The 14,823-nt window shown below is 36.7% G+C and overlaps 1 protein-coding gene across 1 annotated transcript in view; it reads left to right on the forward strand.

The window, feature by feature from the left end:
- Nucleotides 1–14,308, forward strand: part of LOC134840748 (COP9 signalosome complex subunit 2-like) — a 545,309-nt gene extending 531,001 nt beyond the window's left edge. The window contains exons 2-10 of the mRNA XM_063856769.1: nt 4,942–5,005; nt 5,385–5,576; nt 9,950–10,003; nt 10,305–10,466; nt 10,645–10,722; nt 12,189–12,363; nt 12,928–13,159; nt 13,491–13,730; nt 13,975–14,308. Of these exons, the coding sequence (XP_063712839.1) occupies nt 4,955–5,005; nt 5,385–5,576; nt 9,950–10,003; nt 10,305–10,466; nt 10,645–10,722; nt 12,189–12,363; nt 12,928–13,159; nt 13,491–13,730; nt 13,975–14,125 (1,335 nt within the window). The 5' untranslated portion in view covers nt 4,942–4,954 and the 3' untranslated portion in view covers nt 14,126–14,308. The remainder of the gene's footprint in view (nt 1–4,941; nt 5,006–5,384; nt 5,577–9,949; nt 10,004–10,304; nt 10,467–10,644; nt 10,723–12,188; nt 12,364–12,927; nt 13,160–13,490; nt 13,731–13,974) is intronic.
- Nucleotides 14,309–14,823: the final 515 nt, after the last annotated feature.

The following is a 14,823-nucleotide window of genomic DNA, read 5'->3' on the forward strand; positions in this document are numbered from 1 at the left end:
CATTCAGGGCTTCGCCCTGATACGAGCAGTCTTGTTTTATTAGCAAGCGCATGTTCTCTCCTGTTATCTGCCCGGTTTTTTTCTTAAAGAAACCCATCTGAAGTTTTTCAATATTCTTTGCTGCATAGTCATGCAGCATGTGTTTAAGGGAATCATTTTGGTTTTATTTTAAGGGTGTCAGGACAAATGGCCCTATGCCAACTTGTCCAGACTAAATGGCCGCCCTTGCCATGTAGGGCCATTGGGTATAGGACACGTTGGCATGTAGGGCCATAGCATCTTTTCTTCTGCCCACCTGCCCCGCATGAAATTTTGTTCTATGCCCTTTTGTCCCATACTCAACACTTTCACTTGATTCTTTGATGGTCAAATTGAGGACCTGCAACTTTGAAAAAAGATACGACACGTTTTGAGGAGAAGAGGCTCTAATCGAAAATGTTTTAAGTTGCGGCCAAACAGCAAATTGTACCTGCCAAAGTAGTATAATTGCCACTTGTCTCCAGCAACTAATAGCTGAGAATGCAGTTCAATTATTCTTGCCCAGTCGTGCAGGAATAAACAGAACTCTTAACCTCCAGAAACAGAACTTGGTCCCATCTATGCCAGTCATTAAAGACAGGCATTTTCTAATTCCATTGGAATTTACTGAGTTCTCTTCATATGACAGTGGAGTAATGGATCCTGAGCGCATTTAAAATTTTGGTCATCATGCCCTTCGAGTTCTTAATTTTCTTTGCGACGGTACCTTTAAAATTTGCCCGATGCATTTTCACCAGCTTTATACTACCATATTCAAGTTGGCGGCTTTTACCGGCCTTGTGTTTAGGCTTTAACGCCAACAAAACTGAACAGAATTATTCAAAATTCCTGAAAGTCATCTCTTCTGTCTTCGACAATGTGCATCCATCAAGGATACTTCTAGACTTTGAACGAGCTGCTCTTAACGCTTCCACAAATATTGTGAAGCGATAGAGACCAATTGTGCAGTAGTTTTTCTGTTTCCCTCATCCCGCTCCCCATACTGGGTACCAAATATTGGGGGTTTCAAGAGCGAGGCAGTACCTTCAGTTTTCGGTTTCATCAATTTTATGTTAAAACTGTTCATTTCTCTAAGTTTTGAACTTTTGACGGCTTGATTAAGAGTGTTGTGCAATAGCATCTATGCTGAAGGAGCTTACGAAATCAGCAACCATTCTTTCCATAATTTTATCTCGACATGAAAATTGCGTTGAAATTATGCTGCTTTTTTGTTCATGCATGCCTTGAACTCATTTTTGATACAGCATATATTTTAATGAATCCGCATTTTGTTTCAAGCTTTATTTTTCAACAAAAATTTTGATTAAGTTTGTGGCGACAATATGTCTTACGAAGATAATAAAGAATCTGGGGCAAGTTTTGTTCTTGGGGTAACGTTTTTTCATCCGGATGAGTTGTCATGGGTGGCATGTTTAAATCAGACAATTTGGGCTGGAACAAGTTGGCTTGATACAAAATGACATGTAAACGTTTTAAGTTCGCCATAGACTGTTAGCTATTGGTTGGGTCGATTTTTGGACTCGAAGAAATATTCTGTTTTGCTATTTTGATTTAAATAACGGAATGAGCATAAAATGAAACATTTTTAAAATAATCTTGACTAGTTTAAAGGAGTTCTGAAGCTAGAATTATGCTTTTTATGCGTACCACGATGAAAATCTAAGCAACCGATGGAATTCAAGTATAGTGGAGCGCGGCGTCATACTATGAAACCACATTCCGGTGTCTGAGTGCCGGCCAAACATGAAGCGACAGTTTCTTAACAAGCAAAATTGCTCGATAGGTGACAGTTTTTAACAGCAGCTTTAGCGGTAAGCATTGATTCACACGCACTATTCCTCTCGTGTAAATGCAAGCGCAGTCGAATGAATAAATGCATTACGTACCAGTTATTTTGGAGATGGAAAATGAAGCTATTCTTATATTGCTTATGAGCTTTTTTCAATTAAAGTCAATGATTAAACAAGGATAGCCGACTGCTGTGCAAGTAGCACGGAATGTTCCGACCAAATTCATAGAAACGCGAAAATTTTTTCCATCTCTTTTCTTTGATTAAGTGTCGGTTTAAATGCGTGGTGTGATTTGAAAACTACACAAACGCATATTAACTTAGTGAATTAGACAACATTTGTTTTCAAAAAAATTGCAAACAAAAAATAAAAAGAGTCGTTAAAACCCTTTTTTATTATTATTGTTTTTGCACAAAAATTTCGAACTTATGGCTCTTTTCCAGTCCCCCTTTTCTGTTTTTGAAATTTGATATATGAAAGTTTATTCAAAATGACTCCTTGTAAAAAAAAACTGCGTTTAATGAACCCTTTGTTGCCAAAGGAGCATTGAATTATGCATTCAAAACTAGTTTTATAGATTGTAAAAATAAGTTTTTTTTTCAGACGAAAAGCCTAAATAAAAGTGAATTTTCATTTATAGATCGTAACTCGATTGCTTTACTTGCTCGAAACAGAACTAAAAGTCAAAATTTTAAACTAGTTTTTCTCAAAGCTGGGGCAATTTTTTGTACAATTTGAATGTGGTTGCAATCACCACCGAAAGGTCTCAAAATTGATATGTCACTCGGTCCATTCCGATGAATTTTTTTGGTAGTTGATTTTTTCGTGGAAAACTAAAACACACCCGAATACAAAATTCCTTCCAATATTCAATGGTTGGGAACTGGCACGTGCGCCCATCCATTGAATGACTGAGTAAAAGATGGTCTCTGGCTCATTACTCGACGTTTGTAAAAAAAATTTGTCAAATTTTTGTTTTAGTATCTATTATTTAATTGGCGTTTCACGTCACATGCTTAAGAAGTCCCTTTGTTGAAATGTCGAAAGAAATGCCAATACGTTGAAACGTTTAATATGTTTTTTGAAGTCAGCGTTTTAAACTTAACGGTTGCATTAAATATCTGTTTTTTGAGTTTTATAGGAAGACATTTTACGCTCAACGATCTATTCAAAGCAGCGTGTTTACTTTTTGCTTCGTACTTGCGATAGCAAGTTCCTTTTAATTGGTTATAGTTTCTCTTTGATCTCAGAATTTACTAATTTTGTCTTGGTTTTTGGGTGTAGAGATGTGGAGCATAGGCGCCATTGACAGGCAAGCATCCAGTGTTTACATCTTTCCTGCTTTATTCAAATGATTGAAAAATGATAGACAAGGATAGGTGGTTACTGTGCAAGTAGCACAGTGTCCGACCATAGTCTTTAAAAAAACTACCAGATAGCTTTTTTCAAATCAGTTTTTCCGCGTGGGGTGATAAAAAAGTCTGATTTAAAACTATATTTTAGGCATTTTTGACATTCATAGTAATACGGGCAAATCAGACGCAAACAGTTTTAGATAATTGACTAGAAAAACTAAAATAAAAAAAAGTTTTTCCAATTTTTTTTTTGAAATTTTCGGTTCCCAGAATGGAGCTAAAAAACTCCAAAAATTATTTGTAATTGCTTAAAGTTAAGTTTTTAGGGCTTAAGTTTTAAATTTCTCCTAATTAAGTTGTGGTAAGCCAGCCTGCTCGCTTGCTTTATTCGCTCGAACTAAGACGAAAAATCAAAAATTCAGACCGGTTTTTCTCAACACTGGGAAAATTTTTTCGAAATTTTTAAAATGTCGTTCGAATCAGGACTAAACGGTTTTTTTATGATATATCACTCGACCCAGTCCGATGATTATTTGTGGTGGCTGGTTTTGCGTGGAAAACAAAAAGAAACCAGGATACCTGTTTCTGTGCAAGTAGCACAGAATGTTCCGACCACAGTCTCAAAATACACAAAACATAGTGAAATAGGTCAATTGCAAAACAGTGTTTGAAAAATAATGACCTGAAAAGGGAAAAAAATTAATTTCGAAAAAAATTTTCAGTTTTGTTTTGCAAAATTTTTTTGAATTTTCAAGTTATTGATTCCCAAAGTTGCGCTAAAAAAACTCCAGAAAATAAGCTATTGTGAGAATATACGGTCACCTTATTAGCTCGAGTTGGACCAAAAATCAAAAATTTCAAACCGGTTTTTCTCGACACTGTGAGAAAAATTTCAAACGTTTTTAAATGTTGGAATCACGACTGATAGGACTTTAATATGATATATCACTCAACCCAGTCCGATGATTATTTGTGCTACCTGATTTTTCGTGGAAAACAAAAAGCAAAAAAAAACTAAAACACTCGAATACAAAGTTCTTACCCATTTTCAATGGTCGGAACAAAAAAAGGCCAGGTAGCCAGAAGGTAAAGCAAACGAGCAGCGATCAATTTAAAGAAACTGGTTCAGGGAAATTTGACGTGTAACTGTTTTTTTGTCGTTTTTTTTATTCAATTTGAGTTTGAGTGAGTTTCTTAAATGTCACTCAACTTTAGTCGATGCTCATAGATACTTGGTACTTGTTAAGTAATTTATTTCGTGTTGCGTCACTTTTTCTTATTTGCTAGAGTGGTACGAAAAAAACAAGCTCTTAAGGCATAACGAATTTTGTACTTTATGGAAACAAATAGAATTTTAGTTTTCCAAGTTAGCTTTTTAGTAATAGACTCTCAGTCTTTGGATATGTGCTTAAAAATCGTGAAAATGCGCGATGTCAACAAATGTTGAATAACTGTCAATTCTGAGATATTTGGGTTCAAAAATTTGGAATAAAAGCTGAATCTTTTGAATGATAAATAGTTCAAGTTTCGGCTAGATTGAGCATTGAATCCTCTCACTTGTTTTTTCTGCAACAAATTGGTGAAATCAAGTACGACTTTGAAATCATTAGCTTGTACAGTTAATTGAATAAGAAATTTTACATTAAGGAAAGAATGAATGAGCAGAAATGGTGACTATTGGTAGTAAAGCTTGACTCACAAAAATTAGTTTCAATATAATTTTGGGATTTTTCATTAGATTCGAAACCCTATTTTTCAGATCACGACATAATGGATGACGATGACGACCAGTATATGGACGATGATGAGGACTTCGGATTTGTAAGTGATCTAACATGTTGAGATGGAAGTCTGCTCCTAACATAAATTCATTAGCAAGGTCCGAAATTGCAAAAAGATTCAAGAGAAATGGAATTGCAAAGACAGTAAATTAGAAAATTCGACCAAATCACCACCCAATGGTCCGATCTGTAGTAATATTTACGCCATTTATTTCGTACAACTAGCCTTGAATTATTTTCAAGGTGAGAAAAACTTGTGGGCCAAAGTTTCCAGGACGTGTCCCTAAAAACTGCAATTTAGTACGTTTTGGCAATAATTTGTTCACGAATCAGACGCTTTGGGCAAAACAGAGGCTTTCGAATGCTTGAGGAGAGCTTATAAAATAGTTTTGGTCGACATTTATTTGATTGCTCTTCAGGAGTATGAGGAAGACAGCACCTCTGAGCCAGATGCAGACCTGGAAAACCAGTATTACAATGCGAAAACACTGAAGGAGGCCAATCCGAGGGAGGCCATCGCGGACTTCGAGAAAGTGCTCGAACTAGAGACAGAGAAGGGCGAGTGGGGCTTCAAGGCACTCAAACAGATGATCAAACTGCTGTTCCATCTTGTGAGTTGTTTTAATGGTGCCAAGGTAAAAGTTGACATTAGCTGCGCCTTATGTAGAATAATTAAGTGGACGTTTCTCTTAGTTTGATCAGTTTACTTCTTAGTTATGAAAAAGTTTGAAGTCTTAGAAGCAGGAAAAATCTTGGCTTTTTTTCTCGTATTCGGTGACTGAAGTTTCAGTGATTGAGGTTTTTGCTCCAAACTGTTCGGCTCAGAGAAGTCGATATGATATTTGATACGGGTCCAATTATCTGGATTGTTTTTTGAAATTTCTATAGCAGCATCGGTCAATTGTTATGTAAAAACCGTTGCCAAGGTAATGTTGCCAAGATAAAAGTTGAAATTTGCTGTTAATGTTGCCAAGGACTTATTGAACATTTCTGAAGCCCGAAATTGGCTTTTTTCCATTTTCTGCATCAATTGAGCCTTTAAAGCAGTCCCGAAATGGTTAAATACTGATTTAACCATTTCCACATACCCGAGGGCGGATTTAGGGAGGGTCTCCCTTTTTACTATCTTGATATATCCAAAAATTTTCTAAAGGCGCCTAAAAGCGCCTTTTTTTGGCCTGTTTTTTTCTTCAAATTTTGCCTGCGGCGCAGAAAATTTCGCCCAAACGAGGTCTTTTTAGTGCTTTGAGAGAGCTCGGAAAAATCTATTTGGTCGATCTAAAAAAGGTCGATTAAATTTTCGAAATTTTTTTTCAAAATCAGCCCCTCCATAGAGAAAATCGTAGATCCGCCTCTGACATACCATGCCCTATTCCATTTCATTCTATGTTACTCTACCCTACCTTTCAACTTATCCACTTCACCCTAATTATTTAAAACTTACAATGTGACTGAAGTATCTTTTTCACCGAACCATTTTCCTGAGCCAAGAATAATAGTTGCTCGTAAAAAGCAACATAAAAAACAGTAGATAAAGATTGAAATGAGTTCGAAAGATCAATGAGCGAAGACAAATCTGATGTTATTGCCTACGCATAATCAAAACGCTTTGAAACTATTCCTTGAATAAATTTGAATGAAAAAAGTCACCAAATTTGTCAAGTTCGGTGATAAATTTAACGCCTGAAAGATAGTTTTAGAGTAATTCTAAGTCAAGTTGTAGTTGAAATTCGGAAATCACAGGACTTGATCAGAAAAGAAGGGGGAGACCCCCAGCTACTGGCCATGGTACTCGGGGTCTATACCTTTTTTTTATAAACTCTAAAAAGAAGGTATAGCAAGGCCAGGAGGGACAGGGCAGCTTAAGGGAAAGCAGGTCAAGGAGAAGCATGGCAGGGCAGTGCAAAGCTAGGCAGGGCAGCACATAAAAAGGCAGCGCAGGGGAGGGGCAAAACGGTACTGCAAGGAGGAGCATGACAGGGCAGCGCAAAGCAAGGCAAAGCAAGGTAGCATAAGGCACTGCAGGGCATTGTAAGGCAGGGTAGAGCAAGTTAGCGCAGGATAAGGCAGTAAAAAGCAAGGCAGGGCAGTCAAAAGCAAGGAAATCCAAAGCTAGGCAAGGCAGTGAAGGGCAGGCAAGGCAGGGTTGAGCAACAGAGCGCAGGGCGAAGCAGGGCAGTGCAAAGCAAGGCAAAGCAGCGGAAGGAGGGAAAGTAAAGGTATTGCAGGGGAGTGCTGGCAAGGCAGAGCAATCCAAGGCAAGGCAATGCAGAGCAGGGCACAGCAAGATAAGCTTCAACTAAAGATCTTTAGGAAAGTCTAGACCAAATGTCTTGACAGATTGTCCTGGCGTTTTGAGAAATATTTTCAATTTCAAGATCCCTATCACTACCTATCAGTATCACAATATTCACTAACCCAAAATTTGATACAGCTTTTTAAATTTCACTAAATGTATAACCAGTTTCTTCTTTGATATAGCCTCGATTAAATCATGATCCTCCTAATATTTTAAACTTAGCGTGTCGGTCTATACGTTTTTTGTTGCTAAAATGCGGATGATGGGGTCGTACATATGCGATAGAGGGGTCCCCATAAATGCACATGGTCCGCATTCTAGAAAGTGCCTCAGAGTTATTCATTTTTGTGCTTCCTTTGGTGATCTCAATGGAATTATTAAACAATTTTTATGAGCCAATGAAGCAAATTAATTAAGTGCAAAAAACGTTGAACACTACCGAGCGATTTTTATTGAATAACTGAATTGATACTTCTTTGTTCAGTGTTAGTGATACGCGGTCTTTGCTTTAACAGGGTCCCACTCTGTCGCAATTCGAGGTACGGAAGGTCTAAAAGGAGTACTCCTTTTCTCGATGAACCTTAGAAGATATCAAAACACTTCTAAATGTTTCAGCTTTTGATTGGTTGAATTTTTGTTTTTTGAGAAAAGATTTGACGATGCATCATTTAAAAGTGATGGGTAATTACCCTCGTACTGCTGCTGCTTTAAACTTGCTTTTCTTTCATGCTTACCTAATACGACCGGATTAATTTTCTTTTACCTGTTCAGTAATAGCCAAAATTTAGAACATAGCTTAAACTCGGGGATATATATTTTAGCTATAAATTTGAACAAATACGACGGTGAAGAAACTCGAACATGGCGAGATAAGTGTAAGGCGCATTAAAATTGTTGACTTTCATTTTTATCAATTCGGGTATCAAAACACAATAAAATGTTTCATCTTTTAATCTCTCGATTAGCTTGCAGCCAGAAGCCAACTTATTGGGAATACGCTCAAGCCACCAAAAGAACTCGAATTATGTCAAGTTTTTATTTACTGAAAAACTTGAATTTATGGCTGATCAGTTGATGCTATTAAGTGACATGAAGTTTTTCAAGCGCTGGAGTCTTTTACTTCAATAAACTTCAGTAATTGACTGCTAATTCAATCCATTGAAAAAATGCTCCAGTTTCATGACAGGATAGCTGTCCTTTAGTTTTTAACGAGTCGTCAAAACAAACTGAATTGGTTCGATGATTCATCGCTTGAGTATTTTGCTTCCATAAACCCAACATTAATCGAAATTTCGAAACAATCAAAATTTCCAGGCATTGAATTGCTTGCTCCAAGAAACGTTATTTTCAAAATTCCATCTTTTTTGGCGTGATAGTTTGCTTCATAAAGTATAACTTTTTGTAAGCCATTGCAAGCTACGCAAAAAATATAATTTGATATGTTCAAGCTTTTATTACTTCATTGGCATGCTTCAGAAATTCACAGTTTTGCGAACCTGTTTCAGTCATCAACTAAAATTGAAATCAATTAAAATCGAACTAAATTGAAGTCAATGCACTGATGTATTTGTTGTTAAAATTAATTGGAAAAATTCATTGTTAAATGGGCTTGCTAGTCGCGGATTATGTAATTTCTTAAACCAAAGCGCTGAATTGCGTCTTGATCACTATTAGCCTAACCTGCTGCTCAAAATTGTCTTCAATTGACATGCTGGTTTCAAATTTGACTTAGGATTATGTGGCAGGACTAATAGGGATAGTTAGAACTAAGGGTAAAGTGGCATTGGATAAGTTGGAAATTATGTAAAATGGCATAGAAAAATTTGGAAGATGGTAATATGTCCTGCTATCGCCGATAACGTTTCTTCCAGCTTATTAGGGTCAAAATTACGCAGTATCAGAACTATTGACGGCGACGGCTTGGAATTAATTGCTCTAAAGCTTTTTTGTTCCGACCATTGAAAATGGGGAGGAACTTTGTATTCGGGTGTGTTTAAGTTTTTTTCTTCTTGTTTTCCACGCAAAATCAGGTACCACAAATAATCATCGGACTAGGTTGATTGATATATCATATTAAAGATCTTACAGTCATGATTTGAACCACATTAAAAAAAATTTTAAAATTTTTCCCCTTTTCGAGAAAAACCAGTTTGAAATTTTTTGATTTTTCGCCTTATTTTGAGCGAATAAAGCGAGCGAGCAGTCTTATTTTAACTGCTTAAAAGCGTACAATAGCTTAATTCAAAACGTAAAAACTGAGGTTTACTTTAATAAAGTTAGTTTACTTTGAGTATTTTTGCGGATTTTGGAATCAAAGTTGATTTTTTTTCCTTCAAGTAACTTTCCTAAAAAATTGTTTTTCAATTTGCTTATTTTACTTTGACTGTCGAATAAACCTAATCTTCAGTTTTTTGTTCAGCTCTCTTTATCACACTATGCCGAAAAAAACGTCAAAAATTTTGGAATTTTTCTTAAGACTACGGTCGGAACATTCTGTGCCACTTGGACAGTAATCGGCTATCCTTGTTTGCTATGAAAGCGTTTACGTTTGTTGTGATTGCCCTGCTTTTTACGTTATTCTCTTCGACATGATGAGCAGTTTTCTTTACCTAATGGTCTCTTCAGTGCCAACTCTCGCAGCCGATGTGTCTGAATAAGAAAGCAATACTTAGTTGCTTGTTTCAGAATGAGTTTGATCAGATGATGCACAGATATCACCAATTGCTGACATACATCAAAGTAAGTATTCGAACCCCTTGCCACTAAAACCGCCACCTTTTAGCCCTTTTTTACACATAATTTTGGGTCTTCAGACTAAACTAATCGTAAGCGCCAATCAGAAAAAGAACAGACTAAAACATAACTAGCAGACTTTTTGAATTATTTTTAAAGAAGTCTTGAAGAAATGCTTTCCTTTCGAATGAGCCGTATATTAAATTAGGCGGAAAGTTCCTTGATACTTTCACGGCAACCAGCGATCCTTTTTGCTTATAACGGTTTCCTTTCGATATCTTAGTAGTTGGTGTTTTCTTTTGTGTAGTGTGCGGTGACTCGGAACCACTCGGAGAAGGCGATCAACTCCATCTTGGACTTCATCTCCACCTCGCACAACATGGAACTACTGCAGAATTTCTACGAGACCACACTCTCCGCACTACAGGAGGCAAAAAATGAACGCCTCTGGTTTAAAACTAACCTTAAGGTACATGGATTGTCCGATATTTTTAAATGGATTTTGTCGTTTTGTTGGACATTTTTTGAAGTCGATCTGAGCTGAATATATTCCTTTCATTTCAATTTTATTCGAAGCTGAACTGGTTACTTACGGATATGTTTGAACTTTAATAATCAGCCCAATTTAAAGATTTTGTCTGTTCTAGCTGGGCAAATTATACTTCGACAGAGAAGAATTTCAGAAGCTGTCACGCATCCTCAAGCAACTTCAACAGTCTTGTAAGGTCAGTAACATAATTCACCTTGAAGGGTAATGTTCAATATTGAGTTCTTTACACTAGCGAGCGTTACTGTATTAGTACGAACCTTCCTTTTCGAACTTAACCCGCAAATAAACGTGTTCATTTATTTGGTGTAACTTTTGCCTAAATCACGATCTGTAGCATTGGAAATTTGATAGCATCTGTTCTCTGCTTTATTTGTGGCTAGTGGTGTTTGTATTTTTTTAGCGTCCGTAGTTAGTGTGTGAGACCCATAATTTCTAGGTCGCAGATCGAATCCTAGACGTAGCCGAGTTTTTGCTAATACTTCGAGGCTTATTTCTACTTTTTATTATTGCACCTTTGTCGTGTTGTCGGTAGTGTTGGCGAAGCGCAGCCTTTCCTCTGTGTTTTAATTTTGTTTTCCTTCGCAGTTTACATTCAAACTGCGATGTTTTTGTGAAATTCAAGTCTGCTGGGTATCAGGAGCATTTAATGCAATGCTTTGTAAAACAAAGATAGCCGATTGCCACAATAATAAAAAACTTAAGGATTTTTTCCAACTTGTATCGTTTTTTGTCCGTAGCATGCTGGAAGGGTCTACACGAAACCCTGGAACTTAGGAATCTGCGATGGTTATAGTAAATTAGGCATAGTCGACAACAGTTTTCTTCAAAAAATAAAAGGAAATTTAATGAAATCCAGAAGAAGGTGCTTAAAAAACTTAGAAGCCGCTGGAGTAATAGTATATTTTTATGGCTTAAATGAAAATTTCACGGCTGATTCTTCTGTAAAAAGTCTGCTTGCTGGATTTTTTTTCGCTCGAAATTGACTAAAAATCAGAAATTTCAAACCGCTTTTTCTCGACACTGAGAAATGTTTTTGGAAATTTTCAAATTTTTTTCGACTCACGTTTCAAAGGGCTTTAATTTGATATAATAAGATTCATCTGTGACCGATGATCATCTGTGTACCTAATTTTGCGTGGAAAATGAAAAACTAAAACACACCCGAAGACAAATTTCCTCGGTGGTCGGAGCAAGCAGGAACAAGACGTTTTTTCTAGACCACTTGCTAAATCTGATTCTGTTTTTCCAAGGCCATGTTTTCGACTTCTTATTGTTTCGATCACTGAAAGTGGAGAGAAACTTCGTCTTCAGGTGTGTTTCAGTTTTTTGTTTTCCGCGAAAATTCAAGTGCCACAAACAATCATCAGAAGGGGTCGAGTGATGTAGCATATGAAAGCCTTCTCAGTCGTGTGTCGATCAACCTTAAAACGTACATAGATAAATGTAGTCAATTAAAATTCTTAGTTAAGTTCCAGGAAAATTTGTATTTTTCTGCTCAAATCACTCAGATAAAAAACTATTCTAATTAGAAAAATGAAAGCTGAAATTTTTTTGGTTAAAAATAACTGTGGTCAGAACTTTCAACACTACTGCAACCAGCAATTCTTTGTTTTGTATTTACTATAAAACAATTTGCTGTAGACTCAAGAAGGTGAAGATGACCACAAGAAGGGCACTCAGCTGCTGGAAATATATGCCCTGGAGATCCAGATGTACACTGCACAGAAGAACAACAAGCAGCTTAAGCTCCTCTACGAGAAGAGTCTCCAGATCAAGAGTGCAATCCCACATCCACACATCATGGGAGTCATCAGAGGTCAAATTTAAATTCAATTGGGTTTTTAAATCAATGAAATGATCTTGGCTCTGTCCGTTAGGATCGATGAACATGGAAGCAAAATGTAAATAAATTTTGCCACCCTTAATGAAACGTCTGATTTTTGCGACAAGCAAACGATTAGATCTAATCTAATGAACTCCATAACGGCACTCAATGTCACCTTATTTGGTCAAAATAATAGCATTAACTAAGCTTGAAATTCAATCCTCAGACTTTCCATTTAACATTGTGAGAGAAACTTCAACGCTGAAATTTATACTATGTTTACTTAGTAAAAAGTTGGATACGTTTCGAAAAAAGGCTTGAAATGACTATTGATGTGCTGTTGTTACCATGTTTAAAGAAGTTTCACTAAAAGACCCTCTGAAGCTATTCATGTTTTTTTGCCAGCCAAATAATAATTCAGAGAAATATCTGAAATGTTCTGTTAGAAAAATGAACCACAATAGACAGAAAGTTTTGTTCTTCATCCTATCATAGATTAATTGCTGGATGATTTTATGCGATCGAAGAAAGGTATCACACTTTTTGGCTGTGTAGAATGTGGAGGTAAGATGCACCTGCGCGAGAATGAATTCGACAAAGCACACACGGATTTCTTCGAAGCATTCAAGAACTACGACGAAAGTGGCAGTGTGCGAAGGACTACGTGTCTGAAGTATCTGGTCCTTGCCAATATGTTGACCCAGTCGGCCATCAACCCCTTCGACTCGCAGGAGGCAAAGCCATTCAAGAACAATGTCGAAATCATTGCGATGACCAACCTTGTTGTGTAAGTTGTAATAATATTACATGCTGATCGAAACATTTATGGGCTTCAAAAATGTTAAGAGAGTTCTAAGGGTTTTGAATGACGGACAAGAAGTTTTCCCGATAGCTCAGTAGGACTCAGAAGACATTCTGATGTCCATGTAAAGAAACGTGGTTGGTTCATCGTTTGCAGCGAAAGCGTTTCTTGAGAGAATCTGAATTAGCTCATCGCTTGTGTTTTGAGCGTTTCACATCTGATACAGTGGAAACGACAAAATCGTTATCACCATTTGGCGCTTAGGGCGCATTTAAAATGTAATTTTTTTTTAAAATTTCAAATAGGAATGTTTTAGTGCATACCAGAATAACGACATCAAAGAATTCGAAAGTATCCTGAAAAATAACAAACAAACCATAATGGAGGACCCTTTCATCAGAGAACACATAGAAGAGCTGCTAAGAAATATCCGAACTCAAGTGTTGGTCAAATTAATCAAGCCGTACACCAGCATATCGCTACACTTCATTGCAAAGTGGCTCAACATCTCAACCCAAGACGTCGAGAATCTGCTTGTATCATGCATTCTAGACAGGTGTTTTTACCTTTCTCTTTCAAATTCAGTAGTTATTAGCAATATTTCGATTTTTCTGGTAAAGTTGTAAAGTTTTTGGTAGTTTTACGCTAATTTTCAGAATACGAAGTTCAGCAATACGAAACTTTTCAGCGTCTGAGACTTGATCAAGGCTGCCGATTTTTTCTCTAGCTTTGAAGATTAATCAGTATTGTATCGTACTGTGCAACTTTAAGATGAAAACTTGTTTTTTTTTTCTTTGCAGAAAGATCAATGGCAAGATAGACCAAGTTAATCAGGTGTTGGAGATGAAGAGAGAGCCGGTGGAGACTAATGAGAGGTATGAGGCGGTGGACAAGTGGATGAATGAGATGAGCTCCATCCTGGACAGTGTCACAAACCTCAAACTGAACTGAACTTAAATGAATCGAGTTGGACTCTGAACTTAATTTTATTGAAATGAGATAGAACTGTGAACTGATTTTATGTTGTTTCACTGAGATTGAGATTAAAACTATTTGTGTTGTTTCACTGAGATTGAGGTGTATCTACTCTAGTGAGCTTAGTGTATTATTATGAAGCTTTTTTTCCAACCTAACTCGCAAATAAAAGTTCTCATTTGGTGGCACTTTTGCTATAATAACAATCTGTAGCATTAGATATTTCATAGCATCTGTTATCTGCTTTATTTATGGCTAGTGTTTATTGATTGTTAAGCGTCCATGGCTGAGAGGTGAGGGTGTGGGATTCTTAACCTCTTGCTTGCAGGTTTGAATCGGTCGCTTGCCTGTGTTCACAGTGATAAAGATTTTAGGCGGGACAACGCTGAAGAGGGAGTGTGGCATCTAATCTATGAAAATTTGTTTGAGAAACATAGTCTTATTAAGAGTAATGAACGCAGTTAAGACTCTTAGATAGATCTTGGTAATTTTGTGTCAAGAAAAAGTCTCAAAAATTGTCCACGCTCATGTTCGATTTTTTTTGCGGTTTTGTTTGTGGTTTTTTTTTAAATTTCATTTCCAATTTTAAGAAGAAGACAATTTCTGCAATCGAACAACAAATGTGTTAAGATCGCGAAGAACGTGATCGACTTCTGGTTTCGATAGTAAGTGGA

Source organism: Symsagittifera roscoffensis, chromosome 2 (genome assembly GCF_963678635.1).
Source record: "Symsagittifera roscoffensis chromosome 2, txSymRosc1.1, whole genome shotgun sequence".
Classification (NCBI taxonomy): Eukaryota; Metazoa; Xenacoelomorpha; order Acoela; family Convolutidae; genus Symsagittifera; species Symsagittifera roscoffensis.